This window comes from Acanthopagrus latus, chromosome 2, assembly GCF_904848185.1.
Source record: "Acanthopagrus latus isolate v.2019 chromosome 2, fAcaLat1.1, whole genome shotgun sequence".
NCBI lineage: Eukaryota > Metazoa > Chordata > Actinopteri > Spariformes > Sparidae > Acanthopagrus > Acanthopagrus latus.
In genome coordinates this window covers 17,769,769-17,785,363 of record NC_051040.1, presented here as the reverse complement: position 1 = coordinate 17,785,363, position 15,595 = coordinate 17,769,769, and the positions used below count along the sequence as shown (strand labels likewise).

The 15,595-nt window shown below is 41.0% G+C and overlaps 1 protein-coding gene and 1 non-coding gene across 8 annotated transcripts in view; both read left to right on the top strand.

Moving 5' to 3' along the window:
* LOC119005117 (cytoplasmic dynein 2 heavy chain 1) overlaps positions 1 to 15,595 on the top strand; it is a 105,055-nt gene that overhangs the window by 73,225 nt on the left and 16,235 nt on the right. For all 7 annotated transcript variants that reach the window (XM_037072676.1, XM_037072667.1, XM_037072649.1 and 4 more), the window contains 8 exons: positions 420 to 580; positions 1,410 to 1,535; positions 5,381 to 5,491; positions 7,985 to 8,054; positions 8,549 to 8,634; positions 13,312 to 13,387; positions 13,691 to 13,917; positions 14,840 to 14,944. In XM_037072676.1, coding sequence (XP_036928571.1) covers positions 420 to 580; positions 1,410 to 1,535; positions 5,381 to 5,491; positions 7,985 to 8,054; positions 8,549 to 8,634; positions 13,312 to 13,387; positions 13,691 to 13,917; positions 14,840 to 14,944 — 962 coding nt within the window. The remainder of the gene's footprint in view (positions 1 to 419; positions 581 to 1,409; positions 1,536 to 5,380; positions 5,492 to 7,984; positions 8,055 to 8,548; positions 8,635 to 13,311; positions 13,388 to 13,690; positions 13,918 to 14,839; positions 14,945 to 15,595) is intronic.
* Positions 7,605 to 7,678, top strand: trnat-agu. Its single transcript has one exon. It is a non-coding gene; the product is annotated as a tRNA-Thr (tRNA).

The window sequence follows — 15,595 nt, the reverse complement described above, 5'->3', positions numbered from 1 at the left end:
TAATCTCTCTCACTCTGTCTCTCTCAGTGTCTTCCTCTCATGCCCTCTTCCCCTTTCTACATCATCACCTCCCTCTTGCTCTCCCTCTTTCACTTTTTTCTATTCCCCCACATCCCTTCCTCATCACACTTCCTTTAGGCGCTGTCTACCCCTCCCCATTCTTGCCCTCACTTCGTCTACTCCACCTGTGCCTCTTTCTTTAACATCCACCCTAACAAAATGCCTCTTTGCTGCTGCTCAGTAGCTCTCACTTTCTTCCCCCCTTTTCTCTGCCCCCTCCTGGTGTGCCATCTCCGTGTACTATATTCAGTCACTTTGACTTTGAGTAGCATATCAACTTTAATTGAAATGTTGCAACACCTCTTTACAGGTCTGTTTCTCACACCCTTCTTTATCTCCCTCTCTCCACTTCTCTGCAGGTATGAAAGAGCTCTCCCCTCCTCCTCTGAACCTGCGACGTCTCTACACCGAGACGCTGGAGTGGGAGCCAGTGTTGATCATCATCTCTCCGGGGGCAGACCCGTCCCAGGAGCTTGCCGAACTCGCAGCTGAAACCGTTGGCAGGGACAACTATCACGAGGTAGAGAATAACAGGGTTAAATGGGAGAAGTCGTAGAAGATTTATCAACAGATTTATCTCCTGTACACAAAAATTGATGCCACAGCTCACTATATGCTGCACTGAAACACAGTTTTGAGACATGTCTGTTGATAATATTCTGCCAGTAGAATTTATCAATTATGATTTATTTTAAGACAACAAGAGCTCTGAGAAAATCGCCTTTGCAAGACGCTCCTACACACCTGCTGCGATTCAATATGCAGCTATTACAGCAATTCATCAATTGTTCACTATAGTGCTGGTATTGGTTTGTCTTTTTATTATTATTATCAAATCCCCTGAAGAGACCAAAACCTACAAAGAAATGTTTTTTAATAGTGATAGCCTGATCTGCGGTAGCCTCTGTCACAGAGCCATATAAGGTTTCACTATGGTTTGAGCTGTATTTCTAAGGTGTCATGGCATCGTACTTCAGATCTAAATTACTCTTACAAGATCTCTTGCCAAAAAAAGATCACCAAAATCCAAGTGCACACATTGCATCCCACTCTTATGGCCCCTCCTTTTAACATTACTGTAAGTCATATCAGTGACATGTACATATAAATCGCATTAGTTAATAGTGACTGACCTCAGTGTGGGAACTTGATTGGTAGAAGTCACATTCCGAAACTCACTTTGCAAGCAGTGCTCAGTTTCTCCCACTAAGCAGGCAGATGAATTAAAATATTGAATCAGATTTTCTGCACCAAACTTCAGATAAATTACAATGTGGAATCACATTTTCCATCCCATTGCTTCTGTTTCTCTCCCCCTTCTACCTCCTCCACACTCCCTGTCTGTGAAGATCTCTATGGGTCAGGGGCAGGCTGATGTGGCCTTGGCTATGCTCAGAGAATGTTCCCGAAATGGAGACTGGCTTTGCCTGAAAAACCTTCACCTTGTCACTTCATGGCTACCCCTCCTGGAAAAAGTAAGTACTGTGTATGTATAAATGAGTCTTTTTTGTGTTTTAAGGCTGTTTTGTTGCTAGGGGTCATGATTAATATTCTGTTATCTCTAATTGTTGGATAACAGCACAGGTAGAGAGTGATCAAAACGACTCTATTGTGATACAAGGATGTGTGTCTGTCCACAGTAGTGTCACATTAAATAGCATCACATAAATACATACTGTAAAATGATATCATCCTGCAAAACCAGATGTTCATCAGGATCTGTGGTTGGGAAAAGTTACATGAGAAATTACAAAAGATAAATAGAATATGTTCACCAAGCTTTTCCAATGCATGACGCAATGATCCAACAATTTGACAATTTCAAGTCCGAGAAAAGGGTCAAACAAACAGTTTGAGTTACATTCAGCGAAACAAGCACCTCCTAGATCATCTCAAGCCCACGGTGACAGTTATGTAGTTTTGGGGCTATGGGGAAAGGTCAGCGGAAACAAGGAGCCTGGAGGATGTTGTGTAAATAAAGTGCATGTGTAATTTCGTGTTTCACCCCGCTTGTCAGTGTTTATCTGCAATATTACAACACTGCTGCACACACACAAACATTAGAGCACATTCTGCTGGCTGCCCAAATTTCCATATCTAAAATTGCCTTCTGTCCTCGCACTGCACAAACACATTTTGCTCTCTACCGGTCGGCCCATTTCAGTCACTTTGCTGTTGTTTGCGTGGTTCTGTTTGTCATTGTGTGTTTTTTTTTTGTTTGTCTGTTTTTGGGCATACATGCATGCACAGCATGTATTTGTATCAAGCTTCTACACTCAAAGGCAACATCTCTTTGAAGCGCTCACTCAATCTCAACCACCAACCTAACCCTGTGTATTTACACTCTAGCACTCTTGGAGTCATTTAGTGACCATCCCAGGATGCTGTCACTTCTACCCTAAGTTTCTCAACGCCATAAAGAAATACATTTCCTCCAGTGTTGGCTATCTGGACTTAACTTCAGAGGATTATCAGGGAGTGGATAAGGCATGCAAAAAATAAGATTTTCCGGGTGTATTGCAGGAAAGGACAGAAGGTGGATTTTTGAAGTTTATGGCTAAATGCAGAAAACAGGCTTGACCCGCATGGTTGTATATGCATACCGGTAGCTATCCTATACAAATGTGTAATAGTTAAAATGTACAGTTTTGTTTTGTAATATTGGACAGACTTAGGCTAAAGATAAAAAAAAAAAGAAATATATATGAATATATATTGCAGCATTTGTGATTACTTTCTGTGACATTTACTATGACAGAGCGGCCCATGCAATGAAGATGTCCCCTTCTTTTTGTAGTCTTGGAATCAAGGTTTATACCATATTGTAATGTTGAGGTTGTTAGCAGAGACGTGCAATATGGTCTTGAAATAAAAATGCAATATTTTAGGCTATATCGCAATATACAAAATACATCTTGTTGTTTTAAAATCTCCTCCAAAAATACCTGCATGTATACAGTGTTCTGGTTACATTAGTGGATTTTGGATGTTAGATTAACTGTTGTGCGGAGCCGCATGTCAGTACAGAGAATTGTCTGAGCATAAGAAGTGAACTCATGTGTCCATGAGCTTTTACCGGGTTCTGTTTAGTGCTGTGTCGCTGTAGCAGGTCATATCACACTGGGAGGCACAGCTGCTGGCGTTGATTGGCCTGTTTGTGTGTGCTTGTGTGTGTGGATGCATGTGTGTATGAGCCCTCACCTGTGTGTGTGTGTGTGTGTGTGTGTGTGTGTGTGTGTGTGTGTGTGTGTGTGTGTGTGTGTGTGTGTGTGTGTGTGTGTGTGTGTGCCCTGTGGTTAGCCATAGATCCTTTCTGTCCTGAGTTGTCTGTGCTCAGTGTGACTTAAACCATAGATTATTACAGCTCTCCTCTTCTATTTTTCTCCCTCTCCGCCACCAGTTTTTCTTAACACCCTTCTCTCCTTATATCGAATAACTCAAACTCTCTTTTTGTCTGTTTTGTCCTGCTTTCTCTCACTGCCTCGCTCCTTCCCCGGCAAACCGATGAGGTTGGGTCTCGGCAGTCAAGCCTGAAATGAAAAACTGACGCAACAAGGGGAACAAGGGAGACAGGGAGCATAGAAAAAGAAAGAATGAAGACACAGTGAATGTGAAAGGGCGGAAGTAGGGAAAGCTGAACTGAGCCCCTGCCGGCAGGTGGATATTCTGGACGAAGAGGGCTATGTTTTAAGTTCTGCCTCTTTTGTCTCTGTGTCCATCTGCTCTGTCTCACTGTATTTCTCAATGTTGTGTCTAAATTTTCCGGATTATTTTCTTGCCATCTGTCTCTCCGGTCCGTCCCTCCTTCACTAAAGCAGTTGGTCAGTTAGAGAGAGGAGAAAGGAGGGAAGAGAGGCAGAGAAAGAGAGCGGTCAGTGTTCATAATTGAAGTTGGCAGTGCAGATGTCCTCTCATCCCTGTCCACTCACATTCTTCCACTTGCACAATTTACTGTCTCATTTTTCACATCACCCACACCATCCGTCTACTTATGGATCTATCTTTTTAATCTGCCTGCCAATCTCAAGGTCTCCCTGTCTGCTATTCATGTAAATTGAATTAGGACTGAAACCTTTTCAGTTGTGTGTTACAAGGAATAAATTAACTGTATCTTGCCAGATCTAATCACAAGATACAAATGTCCGTCTGCAAAAATATGTGTGAGCAAACCATGTGGGGTTTGGGTATCTGTGTGTGGTGCATCTTTAAGGCTATAATAAAGATTGTGCTAACTACACATACCCACACACACACACATGCACACACACACAAAATGATAGATGGAGAAGTTTTTCTTCAAGGGATGTCAGTTTCTGTGTTCTTTGACTTTCTGTGATCATGTCTGCTTCCATGGGAGCGAATTAGTTTCCAAATGATGCAGAAACACATTGATTACGATTATGTGTGTGTGTCCGCGCGTGTGTGTGTGGGGGTGTGTTCTTGTGCGTGGGTACCCAATCAGATGACACAAGACCCTAAGGTGCCAGTATGCTATTTTTAACCGCAAGTCTTTGCGAAAGATAGAAAGCGAGGGGGGAGCAATGTAAGAAGAGAAGTGAGAAAAAGAAAGCTGGAAATTGAGATGAAGAGACAGTGATGGAGATGGTGAAAAGAAGTGAAGCAGAAAGGGAGAGAGACAGATACTGTATTTTAATGTGAGGCGAATGGGGAAGAATGGCATGGGAAGAAAAGGAGAGAGGTTTAGAGGAAATATATTTGATTTGTTACTAGATATGTACTATAAAGCGCTTCCTCCCTATAGTTTTTTGAGCAAATAGAGTTAACAGCTGTATGGACCACACCTTATGAATAAAGGTTGAATATATCATCGTCTTTACAAAGATCCTTTACAAATATAAAAATATGAATAGTTAACTAATCAGAAATGTGCTTAGAGGAAATCTATGGAAGTAAGTGTATTGTTTCGAGTTTGTGCATGTGAAAAAGGGCAGCAAATTTATACTGTGTGATAAAGTTATTACTCTATTATTTTACCTCACAGCAAGAAGGTGCTGTGTTTAAATCCAACCCAGCTGGCTGAGGTCTCTGTGGATATACTGGGATAGACTCCAGCTCTTTCCAGCCTTAACAACATAAGCAGTAGAAAATTGATGGACCTGTGTGATACAGTATCTGGGCCCAAGTCTTCCCTAATTGCTGCAATTAATGAGCAAGTTTTGTGTTTTGACATACCTTATGTCTGTAGCCTGATATTAGCGCAAAGGTAGTCTGCTCCACTATAACTCTCATTTTCTCTTACTCTAGTAAGAGATGTATGTCTATATGTGTATAATGTGTGTGTCCTGTCCTTCCTCCACAGGAGCTAAATGTGCTACATCCCAAAGCTGGCTTCCGTCTCTGGCTGACAGCAGAAGTTCACCCCCGATTTCCTCCCATACTGCTGCAGTCCAGCCTCAAGATAACCTACGAGGTACCAACACACACACAAATGCATCAAAACAATAACACTATAATACGCTTACAGCAGCTTACGATTGACCCACCTTATATCACACAAACATGCAGGCACACATTCTTGTAGTCACTAATTTGGGCCATGTTACCAGGATGGCATGCTCACAAGAGGGCAGGGTATGTAAGGACTTTGTGTCTCCGAAATGCCGTTTGAATTCATGACCACGTGTGTGTCTTTTATCCTCTATATAATGGCTACATCCGCAATGCAGCCACACACACTGTACATTTGTCAGGAGACGTAGAAGCCTGCAGCTTGTGTGTTACTGATGCGTGCTTTAGCGCTCAGTGTGTTTCTGATGGGAGTCCTGCTCAAGGGGTTAGCTGCTTCAGCAGCCAAGCATGCTGCACAAACAGCCCGTCTTTCTCTCTCTGTCTCTCTCACTCTTCCGTTCTTTTCTCTCTCTCAGACACACTCAAATTCAAACTTATTGACATGCTTTACACTGAATGCACAGTGCAGACATTGTACAAGGGCAAATAGGCATCAAAGCTAATCTTTCAAACCAAAGAAAAACAGTATAAAAACATAAACAGCATTAAAGTAATATATGTCATCTTACAGAACATGACATGTCACAGTCACACACATAACACAAACTCACCATTATAGCAAAATCACTGTTGCTAAACTACAATCTGTATCTCAGCTGCTACAGTTCTCCACCCCGAATAACCCAAATACCTCGTCCAACAGTCAGCTCTCCTTTGCAGTTTAGCATTGAAGCTGCTTTACTATGTACAAACGTGCAAATGATAGATTCTTCAAAACAATTAAAATGTAAAAAGCACAGAGGCAAGGGTGATTGATTTGTCAGTGTGTTAAGCAGGGGCAGTCAACATGGTGTGAGCTGTGAGCATATGAGTCGCTTGCAGGGCACCTTAAACCTAGACTGCCTCCTAAAACATGTAGCCTATTAAAAACATAATGTTCATCATTTAACAGTTAACTGAGAAAACATGTAGCCCTTCATATTGCTCAATTTCTCTGAGATGGCTCACAGTCTCCAAACAGTTGGTGACCCTTTTTCTAAATGTAGAGTTAACGTATTGCTTTCTTACGTGTGAATAAAAGTATAGATTGAAACTGTGCTGCAGCCAAAATGGGTAAACACAGCACCTTGCTAATATGTTTAATCTACTGAAGTTGGTAACATGATTTACCAGTTTTCGTAAGTTTAGCACATATGCATTACTGGCTGTGCATGTGATCAAACCCTCCAGATGGAGGTACCAAATGTTCAGCAACACTATTAATGTGTGAGCTGATTTCAATGTATGCTCATTGTTTCTATTATATGCAGAGCATATTGTTTTCGGGAGGAATCAAATATGCATATAACTAACTAAACACTGAATAAAGTAACTACACTGTATGATAAAGGAATACAGCATTTCTATACATAGATATACAGTGGGATGGCTGTATGAAAGAGTGTCTGTGTTATGGGCTGTGGTCCTAATAATCCCTGTGGTAAAAAATGCTATTGGGTGTCCAACCCTGACCAAACAATGTGCTTGCCTTTGATTCATAAACTCTATTTGTAATTTACAGAGACACTGACAGTGAGCTACAAATGACTTCAACTTCACATTTTCCTTTCTCTTCCTTCACTTGTTCAGTGTGTCCATTTTTTCTTTCTTTTCACATGTTGTAACATGTTTGCAGGTCCTGCATTCTGGTTTGGGCTATAAGAGCAGAACAACACTAAACAGACTATGAAAATAAACAACACGACTTCTTTTAGGTCTTGTCAGGCACGTATATTTGATAGAGTGGATTTGGGAATCACACTGTAGGGTATGCCAGGATCGAACGCTAATCATTTCTTACAATAATACACTCTCAAATATTAATATAACATAGAGATAATTGTTTAACATTCTAGCAACACACTAAAACTTTGTAATGGCTTCTTTTTCCACATATGATCACCCACCCTTTCATTCTTATTAGTCCTCTTGGATGCTATATAATACATATAATACAGATACATTTACACCACTGGCCACATGTAGCAAATATATGAGAGAACGTGATTCAGTTTTCCTTCAAGTGGTTTCCATGGGGCGCTGTGGCTTAGTTGGTTAAAGCGCCTGTCTAGTAAACAGGAGATCCTGGGTTCGAATCCCAGCAGTGCCTTTTTTTTTTTTTGTTGTTGTTGTTTTGTTTTTTAGTGCCGCCACAGCACGTTTCATATCATCTTATCATGCAGCACACAAGTCTTTCACACATGATACATGTGTACATTATTACATTGTACATGTATACATTATTTCCATGTTTCTGTGCTTGTATCACAGAACTTTGTTTGCTGTTTTTATTTGATCTTGAATGTTACACGATAATCTGCAAAAATAAAGCCCTTTTTTCTTCCTGTTCCCCTCTATCCTTCTTTACCTTTTCCCAACACTGTCTGTCTGTGCTATGTTTTTCTCCCACCTTCAGGCGCCCCCTGGGTTGAAGAAGAATCTGCTGAGAACATACGAGTCATGGACTCCAGAGCAGATCAGTAAAGGTATGTCTCTTCTTTTATCTTCTTGTTCAGCTTCATGCTCTTACTCTTACTCCAAGCAATATAATATGATAGATTAGTCTCTGACTTTTTTTAAGGGACAAATATCTTACTGTACACCCTACATTTAAGCAGCAACCAGCTTATGAGCAAGCCCTATGTTTGAAAGAATTTGTGCTTTGTCTCCATTTACAGTCAAGGGATTGTTATCAGTATGTGATTGTTAGCTTAGACTTTGAGTCCTCATTAAAGGAATTCTAGCAAGCTTGCTGGTTCTGGGGCAAAGAAGGAACAGCAGCAAAGGGCTCCAACATAGATTTTATTAAAAGTCCAAACAGCATGCATCATTCTCCTGTTTGTCCTTTCTGTTGAATATTGTTTGATGAATAATAAAAAAAACAACTGAACTCAAAGGTCTGGACAACACAGACGCTCTGATAGTGACTGATTATTCTAGTTATTTTGGTTGTGACATGCTGTTGATTGTTTGTGTGTAGGAGGCGTCCTGGCCAGAGCCCAGTCTCTGTTCTGTCTGGCTTGGTTCCATGCTGTCTGCCAAGAGAGACGCAACTACATACCACAGGTAAAATACACAAACACCCCAATATGGATGGAAGTGGTCACAGTTGTACAATTTCAGTTTAGGACAATAAACTCAACTCTACTGTAGCATTGCAATGTCATTTAGAAGAAGAGCAATACAGCATGTTTGAATGTTGTTGCAGTAGAGGTAGAACTAAGACAGCAGCACCAACAGACAAACTAACAAACCAGATCATTTTCTTCAGTTTTCCTGCCTTTGGAATGAAGCTTTTTAATAAATGTAACTGGCATTAGCTGCTGTCTCATGTAGGTACTTAACTCAGATGCTAACGGCATAATAATGTCCTTTAATGCCCTTTAAAATCACAGGCTTTTTGTTCGTTTTTACTTGCAAAACCCAAAAATGTGTTTACGCACACCCACACAGAGAGTCTATGGCCGTATTTCCACAATGGTTATCAGAAGTGCTTAATGACTGAAAGTGCAGTTCATATTCACAGGACACATGTGTTCACACAACAGCTGTACAAATGCATGATTTATTTATTTCTTAGCTATTTCTAGATGATAACAAGTACATGACATGAAAAGCCACACAGTCCACACACAAACGCCCACAGAAAGGGTAAAAAAATCTCCCCTGAGATCAGTTTTCTATGTCCTTACTGACCAGCAGAGATAGCAAGCCTGTTTGCTCTTTGTGCTGTGCCTCTGGCGGTGTCTTTGTGTGTGTTTGTGTGTGTGTATGGCTATGTATGTGTGTCTGCAGCTATGGATATAAGCCTTTGTTGTATACTTGCCTGTCGGTCAACACGCACATTGTACACAACACAAAAGACATTGTATAAAACAGGCACACACACCACACTGGTGAGGGTTCAGCACAGTCTGGCTGCCTCGTACTTTTCAGGCACACTGCTGATAAACCAAAGGATTTGCAGTGTCAAGTCAGGACAATGGAGGCATGGGAAATACAATCCTGTGATGCATATACTGATGTCAACCAAAAATAGATTTCATTGACCCACTGTATTATGTATTTTTACACAAATGTAATTCAGCTTTAACGCTCTCACAGCAGCTCTAAATAAATCAAAATTGTGTGTTTTACGCGTAGTTACTCTTTTGAACTGAAGCCTTGGTGATAAATCGTCTCCACATAACAAGATACAGGGTGTGAAGAATGACATAATTTGCATCCCTATAGGGAAAACCAGACTATTTATTTTTCTCAGTCAAACCCCCAAGGCGTTGATGAATCAGCACAGAGTAGATAACAAATCGAAGAACATTGCGGGAAATGATACTGAGCAATAGCTTGAGTCAGAAGGCTATTAGCAGTACCCTTATGTCCAAAAAACATGTTTAATAAATACTCAAATCAGATTCATAAACTAAACTGTATACGTTTAATATCAAAATCTATTATCTGTTTAATTGCTGTGCTAAAGTCAATAAAGAAATTAATCAAAATTGAAGATTTCGATTAACCTCATCACTGACGCATAATGAATGACTAAATAATTGGATTTTAGAGATGATTTCCGAATGCCTGATGCAGCGGTGGCCATGACCCATGAAAACAAATGCCCCCATGCTATGTGTGATTCTCTGCCTCCTCCTCCGTCTCACTTTTCTTTCACATATCTTTTGTTCACTCTCAAAGTGTCACACAATTCCTGTAACTGTAAACCTGTAAACTAACAATCTGACATCCAGACCCAGTTCACACACCCTTAGGTCTGTTAAGTTTAGGTCAGAAAGTAGGCATTGAGCAGCGTGAGTCCAGACTAATGAGACATGAACACACAGACACATTTTAACACAAGCAAAAGGAAGATGTGGTTGTACCTGTAATTGCTTGCAGTGAGCTGCGTCATGTTCCCACTTGTCAACCTAAACAGATGCTTTTGTAGTTTTGGTAGCATGCGGGTGTGTGGCAGTCTAAACATGCACTGGGACTCATTTGTCTCTGTGTGTATCACTGTGATGCCTCAGAGTGGTCTGTCTGATGGAATGGTACAAGATGTCTGCAGTTACAGCGGTAAGATATCTCTTTTCGTCTGCTGAATCAACACACGACCAGCACACTCTCAGTGAACCCAAGCTCTGGGGAGGAGTGTTGCAGAGAACATGTTTTTGTAATTAAACTGCCACAGCGTTTGCTCACTTGTTTCTCCTCTCGCTGTCTCTCTCACTCCCTCAAGCTGGGTCCAAATATTCCCCTTTAACCATTTCCTTCATTGTGGAGATGTATGGAGAAAAAAGTATGGATTTTCTTACATGACGATGTAAACCCTACATAACTTACATGCGGTATTCTTGTGAATCTGTCACCAGGGATGTGTAGTAATGGGTTGCATGTAATCAGGATTATGTAGTCAGATTATATAAAATAAGTACCTACAATCAAACCAGATTAGATTTGAAAAAATGTGTAATTAGAGTAAACTTCCTTTTTACAGTACAATATCTTTAAGATATGGCAGTTTTTCATGAATATGACCATGCAGAATATGCTGAAAGTGGTTACTTTAAGTGCCTGCAAGCTTTTAAGCTAACTCCCTGCCCATTTAGCAGTTAGGAATTGCCTCCCTCCTCTCTAAATCACCTCAATTGCAAGACTCCTCTTTCTTTTTTTCAAGCGTTTTTCATCACATGGCTTGTGTGGTAGAACAACCTGTCACAGGGAGCACTGGAATTAGTAGCTTTCCCTGTTCTGCCATTAGTGTAGGTACAAGAAAAGGAGGCACCTGCTCTCTGCGTGTCCCCCGAGCGAAGTGAACGCCTCCCTGGAGTTTTCTGCCATGATTGGATAAAGTCGGTAGGGATACCAGAAAATATCTCTTTTACTGCATGACTAGGGGGAGGAGAGACATGTGTCATTGACCAAACACTCTATAACAGAACTATTCATTACTTATTTTGATAAGAGAATAACGCTTACAGCGACTTCAACCGATATTTGATCCAATCCAATAACAGATCGCCTGTTTCCATTTTCTTAGTATCAAGCGCAATATTTGCAATGTTTGATTTTGAAATAATCCAAAAGTATTCAGATAATCCAGTAGATTATGTTACTAATTACAAAAAGGCCATACAATCTTAACTGACTACATTAGTAATCTGACCCAACCCTGTCTGTCTCTCTCTTGCGCCTTGCTTACTCATTGTTTTCCCTAATTTTCTTGTGACTGGCGTCCCTCCCTGGCTGGTGTCGCCTTCTCTCTCTCTCTTTCTCTCTCTCTCTATATTCCTCTCAATCATTGAATCTGTGGTAAGTGTTTCCATTCGAGATGGTAATGTTGTTCGTCATCCAAGAACATGATCGCCCAATTATTGAAACAGTCACAGCTCCTTTTGTCCACTTCGCCATCGTTGCTTCATCTACTGTCCTCCCTCCTTTTCTCATTTATTCTCTCTGTTTTCATCATTGTATGTCTATGCAGGAATCATTTGAAAAGTGTATGTGTATTTGTGTGTGCGCACACGTGTGTGTGTGTGTGTGTGTGCAGCAGAAGAAAGATTAGGGTCTCTGTTTGATGGCCATAGGAGAGCAAATAATGTGGCCAGTTATAACTGGTGAACACTGCATGCACCAGGTAGTACACTTTCTGAAACACATGTACACAATTATACAGTCACCTTTATAAGAACCATGAATAAGCAGCCACTATTGTGTACATAAAACAAGTGAATACATGCATGAGCGCAATCTCGCTCATACACATTTATCACATCAGTGCCCATTTATCCAGCGCAGTAGACGCGTGCCCCTTTTCAGTCTGTAAATACACGCACGCGCTACATACACTTCATCATTCAAAGAATAACTGAACATGCCATCACAGTTTCCTCCACTCCTGACCTCAACCACCCAGTCAGTGGCTAGATCACAGCCGCTGACTGAATAACACTGAAGTGCAACAAACATGTCCTCACTAACTGAGCCAGCCTTCACACTCAATTTTGTTTTAACACTTGTGACATATATTATATATTATATACTGACGTTGTGTGTCTGTGTGGTTAACTGTGTGTGTTGCTCCCTACATGTGTGATTGCAGCAGAACACTGTTTTCCCCCTAGATGTTTCAGTGCTAATGGCTTGATGGGAACATGTCTTGATTCAGCCACTAGCTATAGGAGATTTTAGGAGTTTGTGATCACTTACCAGATGTTTGGATCAAGAGAGGGTGAGAAAGTGATCCAACAATAGCCTTTATGTAACCTCATTGTTTATTACTATAAGATCTTGGTTTCTCTGGGTTTCTGAAACATATTAACAAAGGTAGCAGTGTTAAATTTCAGCAGGTCAATTAAGAGCAAAGTGAAATAATGCGGATGAGTGGAAGTGGTGATACATGTGATGGAGAGATATCCGTAAATTTGAGCTGAAAGAGAAATTATATTAAATTGAATGATATATAGTTACTTTTTCAGGTTTCTGTATTCACTTCGAAGACAGAAAAATAGGACAGGCATAGTAGTTCAGACTGTTCTTGCAGACAGTTGTTAACTGATTAAAAAGAAAAAGGAATATGCGTGAGCATCATGGTGTGACACTTTGAATGCCTTCTGTTCCTGTTTATTGACAGATTCCGAAAGTAATCCATTAGTACCATAGCAGTCAGGTAAGTAAAAATAAGTAGCATAATGCGGTGAATAAATTGTCTTTTTTGTACTTCTTCCTTCTCCGCTGTGCCTCATCCAGGGTTGGACTAAGTTCTACGAGTTTTCTTTGTCAGACCTCCGTGCTGGCTTCGAGATCATCGACAGGCTTTTTGAAGGTAGGGGGCCTGCTAACAACCATTACAATGCGGTGAAGGGCTCTGCTGTGCTCTGCAGCACATATGGTAATGAGAAGCGGAATCTGTGGGTTCTTTGATCAATTACCTCTTTAATTTACTCTACCCCTGATAAAGCATGACCTGCACAACTCAGCATTTGCATTTATATTTGAGTACTTGCCCTTCGTTGTATCTCCCTGCCTTTCCCTATGTATGTTTGTGCGCGCGATTCTTTTGTTCTGTGTGCTCTCATTACACGTTTGTAGCTTTTTTTCGTGTCTGTGTGTCTTTGTATCTCTCAAGGTGGTAAAGCTTTCCAGTGGGAGTTTGTCCACGGCCTGTTGGAGAGTGCCATCTACGGCGGACGCATCGACAACCCCTCTGACCTCCGCATCTTACGTTCCTACCTGGAGCAGTTCTTCTCCGCACATCTCTTCTCGTCCTCCCTCTCAGCTGGTCAGAGAAAGAACAGAGGAGGAACGCGCTTCTTTCCTCCTCAGATCAGCCTTCCCAACTCCTGCTCTATATTGGTAGGTTGTCAGGGGTGAGCTGTGGTGTAACGTGCGTTTGGCAAGTACGTATTTAAACACATTTACAGTTGCAGGCGTAGTTGCTGTTTGAAGGGCTCTTGAAGATGCTCAAGGAGTGAGTTCTTGCTACAGAGAAAATAGGAGCACTTCTGTGTTGCTGTTTTTTATGCACTTTAAAGCTAAAGCTGCAATGTCCTCCTCAGCTCTCTCTAATGGTCCCAGGTGCACTGGCAGAGAAGCAAAAGCAAATCAAAGAAAGGCTACTGAATTAATGCACCTGAGGTTTTCACTGACTCGATTTACTGTTTGTCGTTTGGTCAGTATTGAAGTTTCATTAATCCATGTTGTGTGTAGCTTCATTTTAAGTGGGTTTATAAAGAAGCTACTACAAATACATCCAATCAGTTAGCCTCAATTTGACACAACCGGTTGTGGTCTTCTCATTATTTTGCGTTCTGTGTTCTTAATTCAGTTCAGTATATAAAAGAAGTAAGTGAGTATATAGGCACAACGCTGTTCATTAGGTCCGTGTTCATTTGAAGTCCTGCTAGAATGTGTAAGTATAGTGCAGAGACAGGGAGATACTATTTGCTATACAAAATAAGTCGATATGGAAGTGTACAGTTTGAATTGGCAATCACTGCAATTTAAAGTCACTGGTAAGCGGGAGTGCAAAATGGATTCTGTTAGAGAAGCTGCATCTAACCGTATAAACAACCCACCTAATAATGGACAATGCAGCTTTATTAATCCGATACTCCCAAACAGCAATCCAACAAGCGTGCTACAGGGTTTTACATTTTCAGTTTAGTTGCTAAGAAACACTCATATTTGTCTTGTATCCTCAAGCCACAGTATAAATAATCTTTCTCTCTTTAGCCTTTCTGTGTGTGACTTGGTACATACCTGTGTGTCTTCCCAGGACTACCGCAGCGTAATAGAGAATCTCCCCGAGGATGACAGACCTGCATTCTTTGGTCTGCCTGCCAACATAGAGAGATCCTCCCAGAGAATCATCAGCTCCCAGGTGCACCAACACACACACATACACACACTCACAGCCACCTGCTTTTTCTCACACACACACATACACACACACACACACACACACAGACACCACCACCACTACCAGCACAGCCTCCATCTCTACTTGCACATGCAGAAATGCAAACACAAAAAGGCACACGCACATTTATTCACATATTCTCAGGCAACTATGCAGATGTGCGCTCACTCGAACTGATGCAATCGCACAGGAAAGCACATTCATCAGTATACATGGATTCACATACAGCATTCCAGTGCACGCTTAAACGCTCATGTCCATTGTGTGTATTGAGAATATACTGTGCTGATCAAAACATGGCCAGTAATTGAAATGAAAATGTGCATACTTAAGATCAAAAATATTCATGCTGTTCAATAGTATGCTCTACTATATGAATTTGTGACACGGGTATATTATCACATTGAATTACGCTTACTGCTGACAAAGCGGGACTGGCAGAAAACCACGCCATTATAATTTGGTGTCATATAATAAAGAAACAAAATGAACAATCAGAAGGTCTGCCATTGCCACGGGTTATGGACTGACATCTGTTTCACACAGCATGATTGGTTGATGCCTTCATTCGCATTGCAAAAGCTTAGAAAAAGTCTCATTTGCAAAAAAAAA